At 45.2% G+C, this 24,059-nt stretch overlaps 1 protein-coding gene across 3 annotated transcripts in view; it reads right to left on the reverse strand.

Annotated features, from left to right (window-relative positions):
- Positions 1 to 24,059, reverse strand: part of PLCB1 (phospholipase C beta 1) — a 675,122-nt gene that overhangs the window by 121,995 nt on the left and 529,068 nt on the right. For all 3 annotated transcript variants that reach the window (XM_084624014.1, XM_084624013.1, XM_084624012.1), the window contains exons 16-21: positions 23,219 to 23,315; positions 10,613 to 10,697; positions 9,310 to 9,434; positions 7,011 to 7,165; positions 4,468 to 4,632; positions 1,298 to 1,397 (exon numbers count right to left, since the gene is read on the reverse strand). In XM_084624014.1, the coding sequence (XP_084480140.1) occupies positions 1,298 to 1,397; positions 4,468 to 4,632; positions 7,011 to 7,165; positions 9,310 to 9,434; positions 10,613 to 10,697; positions 23,219 to 23,315 (727 nt within the window). The remainder of the gene's footprint in view (positions 1 to 1,297; positions 1,398 to 4,467; positions 4,633 to 7,010; positions 7,166 to 9,309; positions 9,435 to 10,612; positions 10,698 to 23,218; positions 23,316 to 24,059) is intronic.

Here is a 24,059-nt window from a genome sequence, read left to right on the forward strand (position 1 = left end):
AACAGTTTCAGCCAAAAGTAATTTGGGGATACCGAGATGCCATTCGCAAAATGGCTGGAGGAGGAGGAGTTGGTGATGGTGCTTTCTTTAGAACGTTTAGCTAAATTCTTAGGGGACTCATTGGGGATGTGGGAGAGCCAAGTTTAATGTTCCCTCTGCCTGACATGGAGCAGGGATTTGAACATGGGTCTCCCATATGGCACAAAAATGTCAGTGTTAGCTGCCGGTGCTAGCCTCTTTATAACCATCATCGGCTCCTCCTCCTCCTCTGGCTGTTTGGTGAATTGAGCCCTTCAAACATGCTTGAAACAAAATGTTTTGGGTCAGATAAAACTTGGTTTCTTTGACCTTAAATGAATGTTTTCAATGTGCCCAACTTTTTCCGCATTTTTTCATTTCAGTTCAACCTGAACTGAAATGATTTTTCGGAAGTGCCAGCGAACAAAAGAAATCAGTTATTTCCCTAGCTCTAATTTATATAATTCTTTGATCTTTTCTTATTGTTTTCCATTTAGTTTGGATTGATTTGGCTTTGTAACCCTACTTATTTTCATTTAAAATATTTATAAGTACTTCCAGTCAAGATACTCAGAGAGCTGAAATGTTAATTAAAAGGAATCAGGATGCCGTAATATGCATACAACATGAATACCTAACAATAAAAAACCCAGAGAATACCAGAATAAATGACACAGCAACATATTTAAAAAGACCGGGAATGAATGGGAATAAATCCTTCACAGTGGCTAAAATTAAAATACACCTACAATATGAGCATTTGCAGGCAATTTTGAAAGTGAGGAAGGATGAGCCAAGCTGACTGTCCCGTGAGAGCATGTTTCATGCCCTCAGTGTCTCCACCCACCACAGCTAAAGCTCACTGAGCAGTCGATCTCAGAAACAATGACTGAAAAGGAGAAACGACTGCCAAGCTCCTTCTTTTAAAATGGTTTCATAGCTACAATTAACCAGTAAATGCCATCAACTGCTTTGTATGTTTTAGTTCTGTAGGTTTTCTTGTTTCATTCTAGATTTAACTTTCGGTGATTCAGGTGTTTCTCCTCTCATGGATGATATAAACATATTCAAAATTATTTACTTTTTAAAAAAACAAAATGAAGTTATAGCTAAAGCTGAAATAATGCAGTACCAAATTAGGTGAATTTCTCCATTGGCTGCATACGCTGGGACAGAGCCTCAGTTGGCATAAATCAGCATAGCTGCATTGACGTCAAAAGAATCTTGCTGAGGGTCTGCCAAGTTGCTTCTCTTCACTACAGCAGAGCCATAATCTTACCTGGTCGAATTGCTGAGACAGGCAATATCCGATGTCCGATAAACTTTCCTCCTTCTTCATATACTGCTATCCTCAAACATGCCAGAGAAGGCAGAACCACCTACAGGGACATATTTGGTACAGTTATCAGTTGTCTGCTATAAATAAGAAAAGATCCTTCTGCATACAAGGCAGATAGCAGAGTAGAAAGATAAGGCTCTAGTCAGCAAATAAAGAGTTCTATAGCCAGACTAGGAGTTTGCCATACAACAGGTCAGAATGCATATGACCCGTGTATGAAAATCATTCTGAAATGATCATGCTTCAGTCAAGTAACAGGTGGCAGGACAGTTTCTTTACAGGCGAATAACTCATTGACAGGGAATGGCTAGAACAGCCAAATCTGAAGCTGAGAACTTGTCCCTACATTTTCAAAGCAGCACATAGATCTTTAGCATCATGCCTCTAATTAGGCCTGAATGAGGCTTTGAAAATGTAGACATGTACATGTAGAAAATGTAGTGACAATGTATGAGGTGAAATCATGAGTGTCACTCAGAACCAATGTGTCCTAAGGACCCCTTAATTAATTAAGCAGGGCAGTGATAAGCACATTAGTGCTGATAAAACCATCAAATAACAAATCGGTCAATCGGTGTGTTTTAAGAGGGAAAAGTCTGAGCAGGTTGCTAGACCTTAGTTATTTAATTACATAAAGCATCCTGACAGGCTGAATGGATTGAGGCAGTTTAGCATGCTTGCATAATGCCAATAACTATACCTGTCATAAGTGCTTTCCCTTGCATGCCTACACCTAACAGAGCTCTCTGTAGCTTGTGTTTCAGAACACCTATCCTGCCTTCCACAGATCAGGCAAATGATGTTTACTGGACAGGTGAGGCCAGGAGCAAAGATGGGTATGCCTGGGATGCTAACCTTAGCCTCAGTGAAAGGATGGAAAAGTCCTTCAGGGTTGTACTAAGTTCCGAGGGTTGCTACAATGGATGGACCTTGGTGGTGGAGGAAGAAATACATTAAAAGACTATAATAGCAGTAGGGCAGAAAGGAACCTGGACTAACCTCATAAACAAATACGTGATGTGATTTCTTTCGAAAGGGAGATTGCTCTGGCGATATATTAAATAGCGTGTCTTTCTCCAAGAGGACGGGTGATTTGGTAGGAAATCAGTCTGCCTGTGCGAGAAGGATTAATCTTTTCCTTTATGAGGTAAGGATACGTGAAAGAACTGAGCTTGGAAGGCCTGTCCCTTTCGAAAGCACTCGTTGTTCATAGGGATCAATATTCAAGACAGTGGGAAGGCCCAGGTGAGCTAGGGCCTAGATTTACAAAGCGGAATGCAGTCAAACTGGAGCTTTCAGCTCCCAGTCCAACAAGCAGTAATGAGACATTTCCTATCACCCAGCTTATTTCTGGCAACAGACATATCCCCCAATCCTTATCCCTGGCACATGGGGATAGTACGGGGTGTGTGTCATAGAGCTGTTGAACACGACATCATCAAATATTAACCCCATAGGGCTCTCCAGTGGGATGTAGTCTTTTGTCAGATTGGCCATGACCAACAGCTGGTTTTTCTGCAAGCCATCAGACAGAAGGGCTTGTTTGCTTGAGTAGAGTCCTAGAAAGGCAGTCTCTGATTTCATCCTCAAAAGCTCTGTGCCACTGGATCATTCCTGCTGACAAGAACTGGGACCCAGAAGTCAGGACTGTTCGTGTCCCAAAACAAGGCCTACTCGAGACCAAAACTGTGCTTGGCATTGAATGAACATTCTTACATTGCCTTAAATTTTAGTCAAGGCCCAAATCCCACAAGTAACAGACCCGACCTTAATTCCTACCCAACCAAATGGTACTGTAAAACATGTGCACCATATCTCATTACTGTGTCATAGAGAAGTCATGTGTAGATACACATACACATTGTAAGGCTGGTTACACTGGCCTCTTTTCCTCAGAGCACACTATGCGGAAATCAGTGTGTTATTTAATGGATGTTTATATGACACCTAAAAATATGTAGGCACTTAGTTTCACCTCCCACTAACAACAGATTATATGAGTTAATCTTCAGATCACTCAAAATAACAATCCAGGCCCATTATGAGCCTGGAGGCTCCCACACATTATAGTAAAACTGGTAACAGAAATAAAATATATTAATTAAGGGCTCATGAGAACAACAACAACAAAATGCTAGTGCTGTTTCCAAAATCCAACCCTGGCAGAATGCCAAAGGGAAGGAGGTCTGAGGACAGGCCCTTCAGATGAGGGCGTCCTACTGCAGCTCCTAGAAAGCTGAGTTTCAGGCACTGACTGTGTAAGTGCCTCCATGAACTTTAATTGCTGTCATGGGACGTCAGGAAAAGGCAGGTTCTCTACTTGATCCAAGACTAATTAACTGCATTAGCCAGTAAACTAAAAATAGACAATACTACAGCTCTCTTTAGGAAATTGGCTGCAGTCCCATTTACAAAGCACTGTGAGATACTAATGCTGCAGGGGCATGATTCTGAAAGATGCTTAGTACCCTCAGCTCCCACTGACTTTGTAGGATTGGGTCCTCTGGGTAAAATTTTCCAAAGCACCTCGGTAACTCAAGAGCCTATGTCCCATTGTAAGTGAATGGGATTTAGGCTCTTGAATCATCTGGTCCCAGATGATTAAAGGTATTTAGGTGTTGCTGTGCTCAGCATTGCAATCTCTAACTGATCTAGGAACCTAAATCTTCTAATCAAAAGGGATTAAGGCACTTGGGCGTCAAAATCCCATTGACAGTCAATAGGATAGGCTCCTAAATGCCTAAATCACTTTGTAAATGAGACTTTGGCTCCTAAATCAGTTAGGCATTGCAACGCTCAATGATGCAACCCCTAAATACCTTACAAAATCTGGGTTTCATGCACTTTGGAATTTTTTGCCTTGTATGTACAGAGGCCCAATCTTGTGTCAATGAAACTAACAAAGTTACATCAGTTGACTGATTTCAGTAGGAGCTGGCTTGATTTTATTGGAGCAGGGGTGGGCTCTACAGCATAGCTGTTTCAGAGTCTTTTAAATGATCTCTTCAGCAAATGCAATCATTCTGATTTTCTGTACAACACAAAATTAACCTAGTGGAAAGCAATAAAATAATCACTCTGCACTGTAGGGAAATAAACATCACACCAACCTTCTTAAATACTATGGGTTCTTCTTCCCATACAGGATTTACAGCATTGCCTTGAGAGGTCTTTGTCTTTAAAGCTTTTCGTCTTGTATCCACAGGCAGGCCAAACATGTCTACTTCTACATAAGTACCAACTTTTTTATCCGAAAGAAACTGACCTGAAATTATCTGGAAAACAAGATAGGAGTGTTTGAAAATGATTAATAAAGACGGCTTAGTGTGGATTCTGAAATTTCTGGCTGAAATTCAGGCTGAAGAATTCTTCCTAGTGACGGTATAGTTCTCTCCTAAATAAACCCCAAACTCAAAACAAGCATTCTCTAATACTGCAAATACAGGACTGTAACATGCTGTTGTGGTAAATACAAAGATACGGTAACGCCAGGGCTATGTGTGGTGGTTTTGCAACCAAGGCAATGATAAAAAAGCAGACGCACCTGTCTCGTTTTTGTCTCCTTCCAGCCTTTTTTTTTTTTTTTAAATATGAGGTAAATGTAAAGGTTGTTGATGAATTCCCTGAGTAACAAGGAGCGAGGGATATTCAGCCAATGGCAGGGTATCTTAAAGAACCTCAGATCTGCCCAAAGTATGCCAGCTCCCATTCATTTGTGAGGCCTCAGCATCTACCATGCCATGACATCACAACTAGCACAATCTCTACTGGACAGTCAGAAGGAGCCAACTTCGGGCAGTGGCCACATTACTCTTAGGGACTCAATTCCTGCAAAGGGCTAAGCATCTCCCTAGAGCTACTGAATAACCTCCATTTAGATGTGGTCCCAAAGCTGCCAGCCACCTCTTTCACACACGCTCTCACACCACTGCTTTGCCACAGCTGACTTGTGCCTGCAGCCTCAGGGTGGATATCAGTTTCCTACCACTGAACAAAACAGGATATTTTGTGGGTGGCTTCTGATAGGGGAGATTGTTCAGCTGAATAGGCCTATTAATGAAATAAATTGTTTTTGTAACTCTCGGTACGAAACCATGACTTTTATAACTTCCTGGTCTCATTGCAAAAACCTGTTATTGTATTAATTTACACTAAGCAGCATGCTCTGTTGGTCATCTCAGTGCAAGTTAGCATTTAGCATGGACTAGGGATGTTTTTAAGGTTACACTATTTGAAATACAGCACTTCATAAACAAAAGCTTAAAAATCTTCAACCTCTTCTTAAATACATCAGTTTCCTGGGAAGTCTTATGTGATGAAAAGAAAAGGGATTGGAAAGGAAATTAAAAACAAAACACAAGCAAATTTACTTAATAGGCAATATTCCTTCAAAATTTGAGCTTCTGTTTTTTTATGAATTTAGATACTGTGGAGTTTAAAAATTAAATATGCCCCACTGCAAATTAAACGTATCTCATTGTCTCAATTTACAGTATGTCTACACTGCAACTGGAGGTGTGACTTCAGCACATGTAGACATGAGTTAGCTTGAATCTAGCTAGAGTGAGTACCAATAGTGTAGCCATGGCAGCACAGACTTCAGCGGGGGCTAGCTGTCCAAGTAAGTGCCCAGGGTTCTGGGTGGGCTTGTACGGGCCATGCTGAAGCCTGTGAAGCCGCACCTTCACTGCGGTTGGTCCCTGTGATGGGGTGTACAAACCTCACACTGGAAAGGTACAGATTAAAGAGATGCCCTGGGCCCAGGCAGCTCTGCTCCACCACACCTGCCACACCTGCACTGGCTGGAGGAAGAACTTACAAAGGGGAACACAGTAGCTTAGTGGCACTGGCAGGCAGGCTGTGGAGGTGAGCTGACCTATACTCTGAGCTTGTGAGAAGGAGTACCATGGAGCTCTTGCTTCCTGAGACCTGGCTATGGTGACCTGACCGAGCCAACAGAGAAGGGACCTGTGACTCTCTGAAAGCCAAAGACTTTATCTTTGTGTTTTAGTTCTTTACTTTAGCTGTTGAGAAGAGAGGGGCCTGGTAGGAAGTGACCCAGGGAGGCAGCCGCATAGAATCTCAGGATTTAGCTGCCTGCCACTGGGCCCTGGATCGGAGCCCAGTTGACAGTGTGGGCCTGGGCTTCCCTACCAACCTCTGCAGAGGGGCAACTACAGAGGCCTATTCCTGATGTGGGGAGAAACCCCTGAAGATAAAAGGGTCTGGGCTGTGAGATCTTGACCCAAGGGGTAGAGTCCTGAGCATCCTGCTTAATCCTGAAGGCTCCCCCATTGTTGGACTCTATACATACCCTGAAAGGGACAGACTTGAATACATGACCTGGCTGGAGGGCAGAGTCACCAGAAAGACAGACGACTGCAGGGTGAAGCAGCAGTAAGAAAGGGGGATGCCCGGAAGACCACCTGCCACATCCCAGCCTGACCACTAGGCAGCGCTGGTGGTGAGCGTCTCTGCCACAGTATCCAAGTTAGCTAGATTAAAGCTAGGTTGGGTATGCCTACGCGTGTTGTAATCACACCTCCTGACTGCAGTGCAGACACAGCTAAAGAAGATCTGCCAGGGCTCCAGATAAAACAGAAATATGTCCAGGTTCTAACATAAACAGAATTTTCAACAACTGTGTACATACCTTCACAGACAACGTGTTGGCTACTATTCCATCCACAATACTTTCAGTAAATGGGTCAAAATGTTTGTCTGGTCTTCTCATAAACTCTGGCTTTAGCCTGTAACCACTTTTGCCATTGTATTCATACATCCCCATGTTTATTTGCATAGACAAATCTAGGCAATAAAAATATCACGAGGAATTAACTTCTGGATAAGTATCAAATATACAAAAACAAGTATAACTGCAGTAATATGACTAAGGGCAATGCAAATAAACAGCTATTTCTTGAGCACTGCTGTCACTTAAACCTAGGTTTCAGGAAATATTTCCCTGAAAGACTCAAGTTTCACTCACACAGTCCTCAGTGGCCACCATCTTGGATTCTCTCTGTAAGAGGAGGGAATTCTCTAGAGATGTTCCAGAAGATAGAATGATAGAATTATAGAAGATTAGGGTTGGAAGAGACCTCAGGAGGTCATCTAGTCCAATCCCCTCCTCAAAGCAGGACCAACCCCAATTAAATCATCCCAGCCAGGGCTTTGTAAAGCCAGGCCTTAAAAACTCCATCTAAGGATGGAGATTCCTCTACCTCCCTAGGTAACCCATTCCTGTGTTGTGGGATAACATTTTCGAAAGACCCTAAGGCCTAGATTTTAAAGGTACTTATGTGTTGCTCTGCTTAGCATTAAAGAGCCTAAGTGACTTGGATATGTCTCATTTTCAAAAGTGAGTTAGGCTTCTAAGTCCTGTTGACTTTAGGGTGACCAGATGTCTGCTTTTCGACCAGATCACCTGGTCGAAAAGGGATCCTTGCAGCTCTGGTCAGCACCACTGACTGGGCCATTGACTATCTGGTTGGCTCCGCCACACAGCGGGGCTGGCAGGCTCCCTGCTAGCCTCCGCACAGCACAGCTCCTGGGAAGCAGCAGGCATGTCCCCGCTCCGGCTCCTATGCATAGGGGCAGCCAGGGGGCTCCGCACGCTGCCCCCCCAAGTGCCGCCCCTGCAGCTCCCATTGGCAGAACCGAGGCCAATGGGAGCTGTGGGGACAGTGCCTGCAGATGGGGCAGCGCGCAGAGCTGCCTGGCTGCCCCTCCACATAGGAACCAGAGGGGGGACATGCTGCTGCTTCTGGGAGCTGCTTGAGGAAAGCACCAACTGGAGCCAGTACCCCTGACCCCCTCCTGGGCCCCAACCCCCTGCCTGAGCCCCAGCCCTGATCTCCCTCCCGTCCTCCAAACCTTTCAATCCCAGCCTGGAGCACCCTCTTGCACTCCAAACCCCTCATCCCGAGCCCCACCCCAGAGCCTGCACCCCCAGCCGGAGCCCTTACTCTCCCCGCCCACACACTCCAACCCCCTGCCCCAGCCCTGATCCCCCTCCTGCCCTGTGAACCCCTTGGTCCCAGCCTGAAGCACCCTCCTACATGCCATACCCTTCATCTCCAGCCCCACATCGGAGCCTGCATCCCCAGCCAGAGTCCTCATCCGCCCCACACCCCAACCGCCTGCCCCAGCCCGGAGCCCCCTCCAGTACCCTGAACCCCTCATTTCTGTCCCCACCCCGGAGCTCACACCCCCAGATGGAGCCCTCACCCCATCCCATACCCCAGCCCCCTGAACCAGCCAGGTGAAAATGAGCAAGTGAGGGTGGAGAGAGTGAGCGATGGGGGGGTGGGAATTGAGTGAGTGTGGGGTGGGGCCTCGGAGAAGGGGTGGGGCAAGGGTGTTCGGTTTTGTGGGAGAAGAAAGTTGGTAACCCTAGCTGACTTTCAATGAGACATAGGCACCTATATGGTACAATTTCCCTTCTGTGCATGTGCATGCAGGTGTTTGTGGGAGCAGCAAAAATGCATTTCACGGGATGCTCCCGTTGGGCCCGCCTATGAAAATCTGGCCTTGTCATTTTGTACAGTGCCAAGAACATTTGAATCCAGGTGTTACTTGCAATAAAATGATTAATAATAATTATTTCTGGAGACTGGCGGAAAGTTAGTTATATTTTCAGTTCATTACGCAATATAAAGGGGCTGCTATTAACAAGCGAATATTTGCAGAACTGCATATGAGAAACTGAAATATGTAGTGGTTGGTAAATGATGGCTCTTTAAGATGACCACTGTGCGCATGCTGCATTACGGTATAATATGCTAATGAATTTGAGAATAACTTGGGCTCATGAACAAACAGCTTCGTAGAACTGGTCAATAGCCCAACGTCTTTTGTTGAACAAAACAACTCTCTTGGCTCCCAATAACAGAACCTATTGAAAAAGTGGCACGTACAGCTCACTAAACCAAGAAAAAGCTGAGACTTACCTACAGTTTGGAAGTTAAGAGCCACCAACTGACAGCCAGCATTCCAGAAGACTTGCGGCATGTAGTTTGAGGAATCTACACGTGTTCCCTTTGGATAAATCCGGCTAAGCTGCCTTTTGTTATATCTAGATGGTGAGTGGTTAAGAGACAGTGCATTTGGCAAAATAATTATATATACTTTCAGTCATTAAATGTAGATGCTCTTTACAGAACAATAGTAGGTTGCTTAGTGGAGTTCTCCAAACATACTATATTCACAGATTCACGTTCTTGGGAGGGCGGCTGGTCTATATAAATACTCAGGTGTCTAAGTTGAGGTTATAAAATGATACGTTACATACTTTCCTTTTGTTCCTGTGAGGGCTAACAGACTCTAAAGAAGCAGGGGAAAAGCAAGGGCAAGTGTGGATCTGAGAAGACAATATATGTGTAACTTCAGTTACACAGTAAATAATCTAATATGGTCCTAAATTGCCTCTACAGAAACTAGCCAGCAGTAACAATCCTTCTAGAGCTGGACTGAGGAGAGCCCAGTTAAGAAGGAAGTGCTCTCCTCACACGAGTTTCAGATTTAGCCTCCACATAGAGAAAGCAATGGTGAGTAAACTGATGTAGCGAGCCTGAGCGTCAAATGGCCACTCCACAAATTTTAGATATGGGAATACATTGCAGTCTAGATGTAGAAGTTGCTCTCAGTTAATGTTCCGTAAGGCCATATTGTACCTGGATCCATTTTTGTAAATTGTAGGCTTCAAAGGAGACAATGACATACACTGAGAGCCATTAAACCGAAAAGCGCTCCCCTTTAGTTATTTTTCTCCAAAAAACAAATCAGTGCAGCTAGCTCCTGGCAGTCAGGAAAGAATCAGTTGTGACCAGGAATCAAAATCGGATCTCCCATAAGACTATGCAAAGTACTGAGTTACCCAGATGATCTCTCTCTGACATATTTTCCTTTGTTTTAATTTATCTTCTATCATTTTATATAACAAATTACCATTGCTTTGTTTTCCCACATGCTCACTAATGATTTGACTCACTCTTCCTCCCCAGACCTTCAATCTGTATTTTAAGATGATCCCTTTTGCCCTTAATCCACATCACAAGAATTCACTCTAAAACTCAATGAGGTCTCATGAGAGGCCAGCTCTCTTTGCTAATGGAAGAGGTAATCGAGCTAACAAAGTTAGGCTAGGTTCCAAATTTCCCAAACTCATGTCTCCAAAGCCCAATGAAGAACCATAACGGCTCTTACTCAGATTTACAAAAGCACATGGTGTATCTTTCTGAATGCCAAGGATACTCCACGAACTCCACTGGAGACTTTGTGAGTTGCTCAAGCCCTTTGGTTTCCACAAAGGAAGACATTTCAAAACTCCTGTTGCGTTCTGTAATTCAAAGGGGGAAAACAGTGATAGATTAGATAAAACATTGTTGTTTGCCAGGTTGCTGTAGCCATGTTGGTCCCAGGATATTGTAAGACAAGGTGGGTGAGGTAATATATTTTATTGGATCATCCTCTCGTGGTGAAAGAGACAAACTTTCAAGCTGACATACAGTAGAGCTGCAAATTAATGGGTTCATCGCAGTGCCTATATTCCATCTGCTCTTCATAGACTTACCTATTTCACACCACCGTTCATATCATCAAATGATTTCCAACATTTCCCTTTTCCATTCTTTTAAAAAATATTTAAAATTAAAATGCTTGACAAAGCCACACGTTTGGGGAAATTAAAACCACAAACAAAAGGAAAACAAAACAAAAGTTTCTGAGCCCAGGAGCCTCCAGCGTTTGAAAACATTCATTAGGGTTAGACACAGCACTAACCCCACTTTAAGAGCAGCAAATCCCATGTAGAGCTAGGGGGGTGACTGATCTCATGAACGGGGAAAGGGGAGTGCTGAGGTAAAATGCAAGCACACACTGGAGTGCAAACATTGTCCAGTTCTCTCCTGCTTACTGCAGGCCTCTGCTAGCTTTTCCAGTATCTCTACTGGCAGCATCCAAGCCGAGGATGGAAAATGTCGAAGATGCCAGTCAGAAGTACAGTGTCCTGTCAACTGTCTTAATCCCCCATTTTCTTGCTCTTCAGGATTAATAAAAAATAAGCACAAGCTGAGCAGCAGTGGCAGTCATGCTATTCCCACAGCTATGATTTTCCACGACATGAAAAGAAGAGCGCCGACCTTGTTTACTGAGGTACAGTAAAGGTGTTTCATTCTAGGCAGAGTGCAGCATTAGTAAATTGTGCACCAATCTTATCAAGGACTGGGAAGATTATGCAAAAAGATAATGATGCCGAAACACAGGCAGCACAAAACTCTGGGACTAAATCAAAATACATTGTGGCTGAAGAAATGCTGCTAGAATTTGGGTAGTAAATTAGGGCCAAACCTTTGGATTAACACCTGGAACAATATACCAAAGGTCATGGTGAGTCTGGTAATTTTAAAATCAACATTGGAATTTTTTTTTTAAGATCTGCTCTAGGAATTATTTTGGGGGAGCTATTTAGCCTGTCAGACTAGATGATCGCAATGGTCCCTTCTGGCCTTGGAATCTATGAAAGCTTTTAAAAGCCCCCAGAGATTGAGATAATTTTAGTTAACCAGGCATCTCATGAGGCAATTAGTTGGGATGGACACGTGAGCTGCTTAAAAGTTAACACATTTCTCTACTTGGGTTCTGCAATGATGCACTTTTAAACATCCCTAACCGTCAAACCAATACATTTGTTAATATATTTGGTACACTCATGACAGACTATGGCCCAGATTTACAAAGGTATTTATGTATCAAAAATTGCAGATAGCCATCAAGAGGGATTTTCAGAAGTGCCTAAGTGAGTTAGGTGCCAAACTCCCTTGAAAGTCAATGGGAGTTCTGTGCCTAACTTGCTTAAGCCCTTTTTGAAAATCCCACTTGATGCCTATCTGCAACTTTTGGCACCTAAATCTAGCTCTATGTATTTATAGCAAAAAAAAGTTCAGGTTATAAGGTTCCAAGGTGTTTTCCTTGGATAAAAGCATGAGACAATTGTTTTCGAATGGGCACATGCAATTCTTTTTCATTCTCTCAACTCAAATAAGACTGAAAAAAACTGTGTTCACACTTTAAAAAAGAATCACCTTGATACACAAACCGGAGACAGTTTCACTTTGAAAAAATGAATGTTTTGTAAAGACAGGAGTGTATGAAAACAAGGTTTAAATAAGGAAACTGTTTCCACACCTTAGCCACCACAGCATAATAGCGAGCACTAGAATAAAGAGCTGTCAGGAATAAAAAGGACTAGACTTCTTTGCACAGCGCTTGCTCATCCTATGGAGTTCGCTACCGCAGCAGCCCAGGGTACAATTGCTGTCAGCTGGGTGTTAAAAGTGAGGGAAATGTCATGAAGAAGGGTATGATTTTGGCATGGCCACTGTTAGTAAATTTCACAGCAGAGGTTTGGGGAAAAATGGTAAGTCATGGAAAGGTCACCAAAGAATGCAGTACACAACAGTATAGTACAAGTGGTGAAAGCTGAAGCCCAGAGCATGGGGTTTGGAGAGCAAGTCCACCCTGGATTCATTCTATTCCACAAGGCTGTATCCAGATCCCCACTGCCGATGTTCTGACCTGGCACATGGGGTTGCAGTGCCACTCCGGTTTGGCCCATCTGCTCCTCCTTCTTCTGAGGGGTGGATGGGACAAATCCAAGTGATGTAGCCTAGCTCAACGACACTAGGTTTCGGGCCCAATCAGATGTAGTCTTACAGCCATTGCCAAGACTCCAAGGAGTTTAACCAAATTCACCAGTTGCGTGACCACCATGACAAATCTGTAGCCCAAGTTATGACCCATTGTGTAATGGGATATGACAAATCTTATGTTGCTACATTCCTACAGCCACAGTAAGGAAATGGCTGATAAAGAAAGTTTGCTTATGAATCAAATAGGGACATGGGAACTGCCATCCAGGATCATCCCAGTACACTCTCTAACCCAGTAGCCTGTCTCCTACAGTAGGCGTGCCAGATGCTCCAGAGGAAGGAGTAAATAATCCTGTAATGGAATAACCTGTCCATATAAGAAACTTCTTCCCAACTCCAGGAAGTTCGAGGCTGGATCATGCTCTGAAGCAAGAGAGCTTATATCCCTCCTAAACTGTTTGCCCAATATAGTTGTGGATGGTCTCACTTTCCATATAAGTATCTAGTCCCTCTTCAAAAAAAAGTTCCTGGTGTCACTGGTACATTGTGGCAACGAGTTCCATACAGACCATGAGGTACCCAGCCACCAGGAAATGCTGGGCATAGTAGAAAGAACTTTCTTCCTGAACATTTCAGCCATCAGCTCATGCACAGGAGAAATGCATGAGCCTGACTAAAAAGCTTGTCCCAGTAACCCAGTAAGGGTGAGATTCTACGCTATCCCTCTAAGGCAGTGGCGCTCAACCCATGGCCCAATCAGCACACAACTGAGGCCCAGGTGACATCCTCAGGGCCATACAGATAATATATATATTGTGTGAATGTGGCCCACAATGGTAGATAGGTTGAGAACCACTGCTCTACGGGTAAGTCAACACCACACAAAAAAAGACCTGGGGCAGCAAGTATGAGAGCCCGAGTCAGTTGATCAAGGCGAAAGGGCTAAAAAGAGCAGGGTAGACGTTTGCATTTGGATGAAACCCAGCGAGGAGGGAGGCGTCTCGGAGCCTGGGCTCCAGCCCAAGTGGGAATGTCTCTACACTGCAATTTTTAGCCCTGTAGTGCGAGTCCCAGGAGCCAGGGTCCATTGATCTCGGCTCTGAGACTCACTGCCATGGGCTTTTTTCAGCTGTGTAAATATACTCTGAGAAGCAAAGCACAGAACTTACTGCACAAAAGTAGGAGGCTTCTGGTGGCTTTAAGCCACCTTTGCATACAGTTGATTTTAGAAAGTTGCAGGGACTGGAGAAGCCCCCGGTGTAACTTAGGTCAGCCTCAGAATCTCTCCAAGTTACAGTGACCTGCAATTGCGGGCTAGAATCTTTACAGCGCTATGTGCTATGGCCCTGTCCCCATTCCTACCCCCTGGGCTGATCCAGAGTTTTTAGGGATCCTTTACACTGGCCCAGACCTCTTACCTGCCATAAAACAGTCACAGCAGCAGGGGAGAGACAGCCTAAGCTCATGGCTTGATTGGGCTAAATGCATAGAGCTGGTTGCAATTTGCATATTCAACTTAAAAAGGAAATCTCCCTTTTCTTTTGTGTCTGTTACTCCCTCAAGTGATACTTGTGCGGATCCTTTCTATGCAGCGGAATAGCCTCCTGAAATGGAAAACCCAGGTCAAAACCCCTGTGGCTTAAGTAAGTTCTCCTTTAAATTTTCGCCCCAAATTAGTCTTGCACACGAGGCACAGACCCCTCAGAAAAAAAGCCTTTCATTCCAGCAAATTCTAAGCCATGTCGCTTGCACAGAAGTGCCTACACTATTGAGAGCTGATTCCCCTCCACCAAATGCCTTGGCACCTCTCTTGAAATGAAGCAATTAGTGAGTGTATGTGTGTCACATCTGAATGAGCTCTGGTGCCTCACAAAGGTCTCAGAGGCAAAGTACAAGCCAGAGGCACAGTGGAGGGCAATTGACCCATGTTGGTCTTAGAAGTAATTTTGTTGCAGTCACCCGTGGATTGAAGAGGCGCAGAGTCGACCTGGTCTGCTTTGTGCAATCAGAACAAGAAGCCAAGTGGAAGCAGGCAAAAACTGAACAAGAGCTTTCCCTGCTCCTGCGGAGAGATAGTAGAGGTAGGTGAAAACTCTCCCCGTTCTTAGAGGGAGCCAGAAGGCGAACTCCACCCGCACAGGTGAAGGAGCTGTATTCGTGCGCACAGCACGGAGGGAGAGAGAGCTGCTGGCAGAGGAGCAGCAAAACCAGATGGTGGAAACTATTCTCAGGACAGTTTTATAGGCGCAAAGGCTACAGTGCACCAGGATCACTGCAGGTTCCATCGGGTGTTAAATCTTCACTGAGTCCTCACTCCTTTTGCAGCACCGTTGCCTGCTGCCTCACCACACCCCTTGTTTTCTTTCCTCACTTTAATCTTTGTGGGGTTTTTCCCATGCTGCCCAAGGCCACCCCCTTCTCTTTGTTCAAATCCCTCCTTAGCACCCACTGCTTTGGTGAAGGCTAACAACGCTAATGCAGCTGGCTGAGAAATGCTCCTACGCACCTGCCATATACACCAAAACAAAGCCTGGCTGTACTCAGGGTAGGGACCGTCCTACAAGCTGGATTGTTTCAGCTCTATGCTCCTTGCTGCTGGGATGGGTGCTTTGTGCATTGTTCAGCAGCAAGCTACTGGAACTCACTGAGGTCTTCTTCCAACACCCTCTTTCTTTAGAAACTACTAGCCAGACACCTGAAGTCTCTGTTTGTGTAATCACATTTGTCCTCTTCCACAATGAACTTTCCTTGTAATGAGTATTTTTAAATCCTGTCATGATATGACCATTGGCTTTTTAAGCCCCATGTGGCTATTCAACTTCCATATAACCTCAGTGGAAAGGCTGAGAAAGACAGAGCCTTCAAGTTCTAATGCGCCCAGGAAGGAAAAGCAGCATCTCTGTTTCTTCTATTTAAGATGTATTGTGTTAGGGTTTGTGGCATATGGTATCTTTTAGCCATGCCCTACCAAAGGGAAATGCCCACAGGAATGGAGGAGCTGGCAATTGCAAATTATGTTCACGGTTATGAAATGGCTGAGCATTTAATCAGCTGTACAATTAATAACAATGACAATGATGATAATAATAATAATAATAATAATAATGGGTATTTTTGGTCAAATTAGGAAGGATAGAAATTGGCCATATGAACAGGATACATTCGTGCAGAGACATTTATTTCCATAGGGATGCTTTGCACTTTAGGGCAAGGGTCTCAAATCACTTGACAAAGTTTAATTCTGCCTTACATCACCCTTGGGAGATAAGTATTATTGTCCCCACTTTTATGAATGGGGAAGCAGACATGCAGAGGTTAAAGAGAGCTGCAGTGTGAAAAGGAGTGGGTGAGAATGGATTTGTGCTGTTCTCTGCTTAAATAATCAGTTTAAATTACTGTACTTTTAAAGTCTTAGTCTGTTGAACATGAATATCCTGTTGGATTGTATGTGCTGTCATTATATGTGACGTTATGAAGTATTGCTCTATGTATTACTGACATATGTTGTGAGGTTGGGAACATCCACAACAGCCTTTCAGTTACAACAAAGGAGTAGCCATCAATAGCCAGACAGCATTAATAGCTCATCAACATCCATCAAGAAAAGAATCCACTATCCCAGAGACTCCTATAGCAGGTAGGCAATGGAGACTTCTTGACCAATGGGGACTGCCTGATCCTTCCGTTAGAGCAAGGATCTTTCCAGCAACCTGGAAGAAAGTATAAGAGAGGGGAAGTGACATCATCACTTGGCATATTTCCCCCTGGAAGAATGTCTGGAAGACAAAGACTATGAACGGGGGAAGGGTGGACCAAGGCTGGAATGTAGTCGTAGCCTGTGTATTGAGGAACTGTACCTGCTTGTACCATTTGTCAGGGTGAGGCACTGTATGATTCAACTCTTGCTTAGACTAAAAGTTTAGGATTTAGAATGCATATTTACTTTTGATTTTCTTAAGGTAAACTATCTCTCACCTTTATGCCTACCACTTATATTCTATCCTTCTGTAGTTATTAAATCTGTTTTATATTTTACCTAAAACAGTGTGTTTTGGTTGAAGTGCTTGGGAAAACTCAGCTCAGGTCAACAAGGGCAGTTGCACGCCCACTATCCTTTTGTCAGAGTGGTGAACAAGGTAATGAGCTTACATTGGCCAGGTTTCTGACTAGTGCAACTCAGTACAGTTCCGGGATACAAGGCTAGGGAGCTGAGGGGAATTGGCTGGAGCTTCCTTATTGATGGTTCATGAGTGACCGGGAAGTCATTCATGTAACTCAGTTGGGTGTGTCTGTGCCTATGGATGGCTGTGTAAGTGCAGTGCATATCAGAGGTTTGTAATTTGACATCAGCATCACAGTGTGAGAGGTGACCCACCAAGGGCTCAGCTATTCACAGTCCAGGTTGCACCCCATCACAGATACATCACAGACCCCATCACAGATACATGCTGGATTTTTCATAAATGTGACTCCTGGTGCGGTATCTTATTTGAACCTAACAAAACTGCTACTGGCAAAAAACAAAATATTGAAAATTAAGGCCTTTATCCTGCATTGACAGAGTGACATAACTTTACTCACATGAACAATCCTACTGACTTCAAGGGATTGTTTAAGGTTAAGCACATGCCTTGGTGTTTGCAGTATCAGGAGCTAAAATTGTATTTTTATTAAAAACTTTTATCTTAGTGGCATACAATCTTTTTCACTTCAATACAAAGGTGCTTCAGTGTTAACAATGGGGAGTTAAGTAGGCTTCCACTACATTAAACAAAATTATTGTGAACGTGTTTATACACACAGGCCACAATTTTCACAAATAGGAGCCCAAAGGTCAGCTGCTAAGCCCATAGTTAGGCACCAAGGTGATTTAGGAACCCATTGACTTCAAAGAGCAAATCTTAATGGAGGAGAGTGGCCTGTTCGAAGCATTTCAGATTTTGTGACTTGTGTAAGTTCAATATATTGGAAGGTTGGTCTGGTTGCGAATATAGCATGTGTGATTTGCTTAATTATGTTGTGGTGATGTTCTTGAGTTTGTGTTTTCTCACAGTAAAGATGGTAACGAGGCCCTGGATGTGTCTTTTTCAATTCAGATAAGCTTTTTAAGTGTGAAACTTCTTAACAGAAAAAAAAATCTTTGTAAAATTTGAAATTTTACTAACAACTAGGAAAGAAACAAGTACAAAACACTTTTGCAATTTAAAACTACAAAATGGGAAGAAAGTAAAGAATGAGCAAGACAAATGAAAAGTCATTTCAAATGTTTAAAAATCAATTTAAATTAAAAAAGCTTGATTTAATCCCCCCCCTTTGCATTAATCTTTAGTGGACTTCCCTGAGGTCACTGAGTAAGTCAGAGGCAGAGTTAGCAATGCAGCCTGGCATCCTGCCACCCAGGCCACTTTTAACCAATATATAACACCCTAACAATAATGTCTTTTTATACTTGAACACCATAAATACTCACCCCAATGTTATAATGCAAGGAGTACTCAAATGAGAATAAAATATGTTTGGATCAAAGCTCAGAGTTAAAACCTGCTGTGTTAAATCTGCACATACTGTTCCTTACAAGAGGTAGAACTCAGTTAGGGTAAGAGCATGTGAGAGATAAATGTCATGCCCAGATTTTTGACAACAGATACATCATATTGTTCAGAAAGGTTGGTAGGCTTCAAAGTAAGAGTTCCCTCACCCATTTAGCTTCCTTTCTAGGAGGAATATTTTTCCCCATAATGTGTACACATAACTCCTATTAGTGTTAAGGGAAGTGTAGAGAAGCAAAGTGGCCTCCCGCCGACGTTCACAGGGAGGAACCATTCCCGGCCCCCGGGGGGGCGGGTGAAGCCAGGTCAGGCCCGCCCTTTGTTCTGGAAGCAGAGGGGCAGAACAAGAAGTATAAGAGGCAGGGCTTCCGGCTCAGTTAAGAGAGAGCCAGGGAAGGAGTCAGACACCTCTGCCTTGCTGCTGGCCCCTGAGCCAGGGACCATGTTATACCAACCCCTGCCGGACCCCTGAAGGAACATCCTGAGGAGCTGCTGGAACAGCCATGTGCCAAGGACCCGTGAGAAATGACGCCCTATGAGGAGACAGGGTTAGGAAGTAGTCCAGGGAAATCAGACATTAGTCCGGTTGTGGTGCTTAAACCATGGTCAGCGTGTTTTGGCAGGATCCCTGCTGACCCAGTGGAGTAGGGTGGGCCTGGGTCTCCCTACCCCCTGCTGCCAACCTCACCCCTGGGGTGGCAGCCTATTTATTTTAGGCCATTCATCTGTGTTTAGATGCTGTCTGCCCCAGACAGAAGGCTGGCTACAGACTGCTATTGCTCTGTCCTGCCCAGAGGGCTTGAGCCTGACTGTGGCGATTGTCTGCCCCAGCCGGAGAGCTGGGCTAAAGACAGCCCACTGCTCTGTCCCGAGGGACCAGAGCCCGAGACTCTTTACTGATTTACTGTGCTAATCCCCTGTCGATTGGCTCTCAGCAGCTAGGTGGCATAGCAAGGCGGAGTGGCCTCCCTTGGATGCTGACAGGAAGGAACCACTCAAAGTCGCTACACTTGGTGGAGAAGGTGGGCACCAACCCAACCCCTGAGGCAAGGGGCTGAGGATGCCCCAAAGACGTCCCAGCAACCGTCTCTGGCCATGTGGTCGAGAAACTGGATAAGTGGCTGCCGGAGAGCCAGCAGCAACAGCAGGCAACCCAGCTGCAACATCAACAGCAACTCATGAAGTAGCTGGCAGGTCAGCAGCGACAGTTGCTCTAGGAGTTGGGGACCCAGCATCGGGAACAACAGCAGCAGTGCCTGCAAGAGCTGGCTGCCCTGCTGCCTGGTCACAGTGGCCCTAGCCCCTCTGGGGAAACAACCCTTGCTGTGCTTACCATTCCTGTATGGCTAGCAAAGATGGGACCCGAAGATGACCCCAAGGCTTTTCTCATGACATTTGAGAGGGTCGCCTCGGCCACCCGGGGGCCCCTTGAGGAGTGGGCCACATATCTAACAGGGATGGCCCAATCGGCCTACTGTGGGCTCCTCATCGAAGAGGCCCGGGATTATGGGCAAGTAAAGGTCACAGTGCTTAACATGCTGGACATCACCCCAGAGATGTTCTGTGCGGTTCCGGGGAAGGGGTACCCACCACGTGCCTGACCCCAGATTCAGGGGATATGACAGGAGCTGAAGGACAGCTGCTGGTGGTGGCTCCAGACCAATCAGCATTCTGTCGCCGAGGTGGCCAAACAGGTCACGCTGGAACAATTCACCCACATCCTCCCACCCTGAGGGAGGTCCTGGATGCTCCAACACTGCCCCACTACTTTAAGTGTGGCAGTCACCCTCATGGAGGACTTCTTGGCAGCAGAGGCCCTTGTCAGGCCAGAGGCCCAAGCCACGATATTGGGGTCAACCCTGACAAGCCTGGAGAAAGTTCTGGCTCATGAGCCAACTCTAGGTTGACCCTGAGGAGTCATGGCAGACGAGGTGGCACTGAACCCTGACACGCAAACCCGATGCATTGAGCGGGACCTCAGAACCTGAGGACGCCCCCACCCCTCCCCTCGCACACACATTCGCTGAACCAGGAGACCTGGCTCAGACATCCCCAGCTAGGACCCTGTTTCTCCTGTGGCAGTTTTGGACACTCGCAGCAGGAATGTCCCCTGATGGACTGTACCTTTGGCCAGATCTGCATGGGAGAGTCCGGTGCCCACAAGCAGCCTGTCGAAAAAATTACGAGCCCTGTAGTTGTTGGCGGACTACTGGGTTGCTCAACCTGATGTGTAAGACATGGGAGTACTCACCATCGCAGGCCCAGAGACTCGTACAATATGTATTCCAGTGCCAGGAGTGCCTGAACCATGCCGGGACTCTGGCGAAAGAAAACCTGCAAGCTGCCCAAGGGACCCAGGAGGGAAGCTATAACCAGGGGGCACAGTTTCAGACCTTTGAAGTTGGTGAACGGGTCCTGCTCCTACTACCCTCTGAGGAGTACAAGCTCCTGGCCCCCTGGCGGGGCTGTACAAAGTAATCTGTCGGGTGGGGCCAGTAGTGTATGAAATTCAGCAACTGGACTGGCAGAAGAAAAAACAGCTCTATCTTGTCAACTTCCTGAAGACTTCGCAAGAGCAGCGGCATCTATTGATTGTCCCTTACTCTACTGAGCCAGACCTGGGCAATCGGCCCAGAGGAACCACAACTCAGGGATACCCTCACCAAGGAGCAACAGAGGCAGGCTTGAAGCCTGTTGAAGGCCTTCCCTAAGACCTTCACTGCTCTACCTGGCCAGACCACTCTTGTCCACCATGCCATCCTGACCAACCCAGGGGTGTGATGGTTGTGAGGTGACGCGGCACCTCCCACGGTGTGACCCTGCACTTTTGCATCGACTTACAAAGGGTAAACAAGATCTCTAAATTCAATGCGTACCCAATACCCCGTATTGATGAATTGCTTGACCACCTCGGGGAAGCTCACTTCATCACCGCCCCTCACAAACGGCTGCTGGCAAATCCCCCTTAATCCAAGCCTGAGAGAGAAGACAGCGTTTGCCATGCCAACTGTGATCTACCAGTTTCTCTGGATGCCCTTCAGTCTCTATGGGGCCCCCACCACCTTCCAGAGGCTGATGGATCGCCTTTTCCTGTAGCCTCACGGTTCCTACGCTGCAGCATATCTCAATGACGGGGTGATACACAGCCGACGCCAGGAGGACCATCTCCACCAGGTGGTGGCTGTCGTATGGGCCCTGTGGGCTTAACTGCCCACCAACCCAAGGAAGTGTGGCAGGAAATGACATACCTTGGATACACCTTGGGCCGAGGACAGGCACGGCCTCTCATTGGACAGGTTCAAGCCTTGCAGGCCTGGCTACCACCCACCATGAAGGGACAAGAGCGTCAATTCCTGAGGCTAGCCGACTATTCCCTCTGACACTGACGGGGGGGAACCACTCAAAGCCTCTACAGGGAGTATAAATGTGCATCCAACAGAAAATTTAGTATTAGAAAAAGGCAACTTGAATACAAACAGCTTACTATAAGTTGGACCAGTACACACACACACAATGTTTTAAATATTTTATAATGAAGCCATGAAGTTGGTTCAAGATAGAAAGTGATGTAAAGATTTCTTGCAGTCCTATTGTCGCTGTTGAGCTGATGGATGGGAATCAAAGATATATAAATATATACATATATTGACAATGAAGTTTTAAATATTTCAATATATTTGTTTGGGGGAGTTACTTAATTTGCTTCTGATGAAGCAGTTGCCATCATGCTCATAACATCTGCAATACAAGGCTCAGTAGATGTAAAATCTTGTATAGAGGTAATGGATTTAGGCACCCATAACCCTGGTCTTCAAGGGCCTCATAAATCCAGGACTTAAAAATGAAAATGCAATAGGCTGCTTTAACAAAAAAGAAATGTCAAGAACATGTTGTATCCTGTCAAAACACCATGAAAAAGGGCAGGTAGATGGTAGGGGGTTCTGCTCCTAGACGGGAAATGCTGCTGTTCTGTTTATTAACGATGCTGCAATGTGCATTCCCAGCAAGACTTTATCAGTGAAAAATCAGCAGGGGATGAAGTTATAGCCTAGGCTGTGGTAGAAAAGATAGATTTACATGAGGGGTGAGCGCTGTGTTTATATTTTATCTGTTGTACGTGCAACATGGGCACAGCGTAAAAGCACTTGCTGTTTCTCGCTCAATGCTCACGATCTCGTTGTTCAAAGGTTGACAATACGCCTCGCTTTTCTGACCCTGTTTATTCATGGACATTTAATTTGACAAGCAAAGACTTTTTCAATTCCAGAAACTTTGTCGAACCTGACGCACACACTGCGTACCAATGTTTACCATAGACAAAACTGAATGTTTAGACCAGTGCATATCTCAAAATGAATGTGGCTCTATTGTCCCTCGATACATGTGGGTAATTCCTAATACCCTTAACAGGATTTATGCAACGCACTAAGGAGAGAAAAGCAGAGAGTCATCAGTTTTCTAAGCAGTCTCTTCTCCTATACCTATGGGGACAGATCCTCTATGGGTGTCTACTTGACTTCCATGAAGATATGACAACTGCATTTACACAGGTTGAAGATCTGCCCCATGATATGTTCAAATAATTCCGACTGAGGATAAGAAAGTGACCTCCTAAGTAATTCCCAGTATAAAATCATGCTATGGCTATTTAGATTACTTACTTTTTGATATCTCAAATGACTCAAACTTCACTGGCTGTATGTAGTTCACCAGGTTAGACATTTCTTCCGTGGCCATGGCTTCACTGCCAGCAGTGCCCTAGAACAAGGAGACAAGGGAAGACTTTGTGTTTATTGCATATAGAATCATAGAATCATAGAATATCAGAGTTGGAAGGGACCCCAGAAGGTCATCTAGTCCAACCCCCTGCTCGAAGCAGGACCAATTCCCAGTTAAATCATCCCAGCCAGGGCTTTGTCAAGCCTGACCTTAAAAACTTCTAAGGAAGGAGATTCTACCACCTCCCTAGGTAACGCATTCCAGTGTTTCACCACCCTCATAGTGAAAAAGTTTTTCCTAATATCCAATCTAAACCTCCCCCACTGCAACTTGAGACCATTACTCCTCGTTCTGTCATCTGCTACCATTGAGAACAGTCTAGAGCCATCCTCTTTGGAACCCCCTTTCAGGTAGTTGAAAGCAGCTATCAAATCCCCCCTCATTCTTCTCTTCTGCAGACTAAACAATCCCAGTTCCCTCAGCCTCTCCTCATAAGTCATGTGTTCTAGACCCCTAATCATTTTTGTTGACCTTCGCTGGACTCTCTCCAATTTATCCACATCCTTCTTGTAGTGTGGGGCCCAAAACTGGACACAGTACTCCAGATGAGGCCTCACCAATGTCGAATAGAGGGGAACGATCACATCCCTCGATCTGCTCGCTATGCCCCTACTTATACATCCCAAAATGCCATTGGCCTTCTTGGCAACAAGGGCACACTGCTGACTCATATCCAGCTTCTCATCCACTGTCACCCCTAGGTCCTTTTCCGCAGAACTGCTG

Source organism: Lepidochelys olivacea (assembly GCF_965140295.1).
Source record: "Lepidochelys olivacea isolate rLepOli2 genome assembly, chromosome: 3".
NCBI lineage: Eukaryota > Metazoa > Chordata > Testudines > Cheloniidae > Lepidochelys > Lepidochelys olivacea.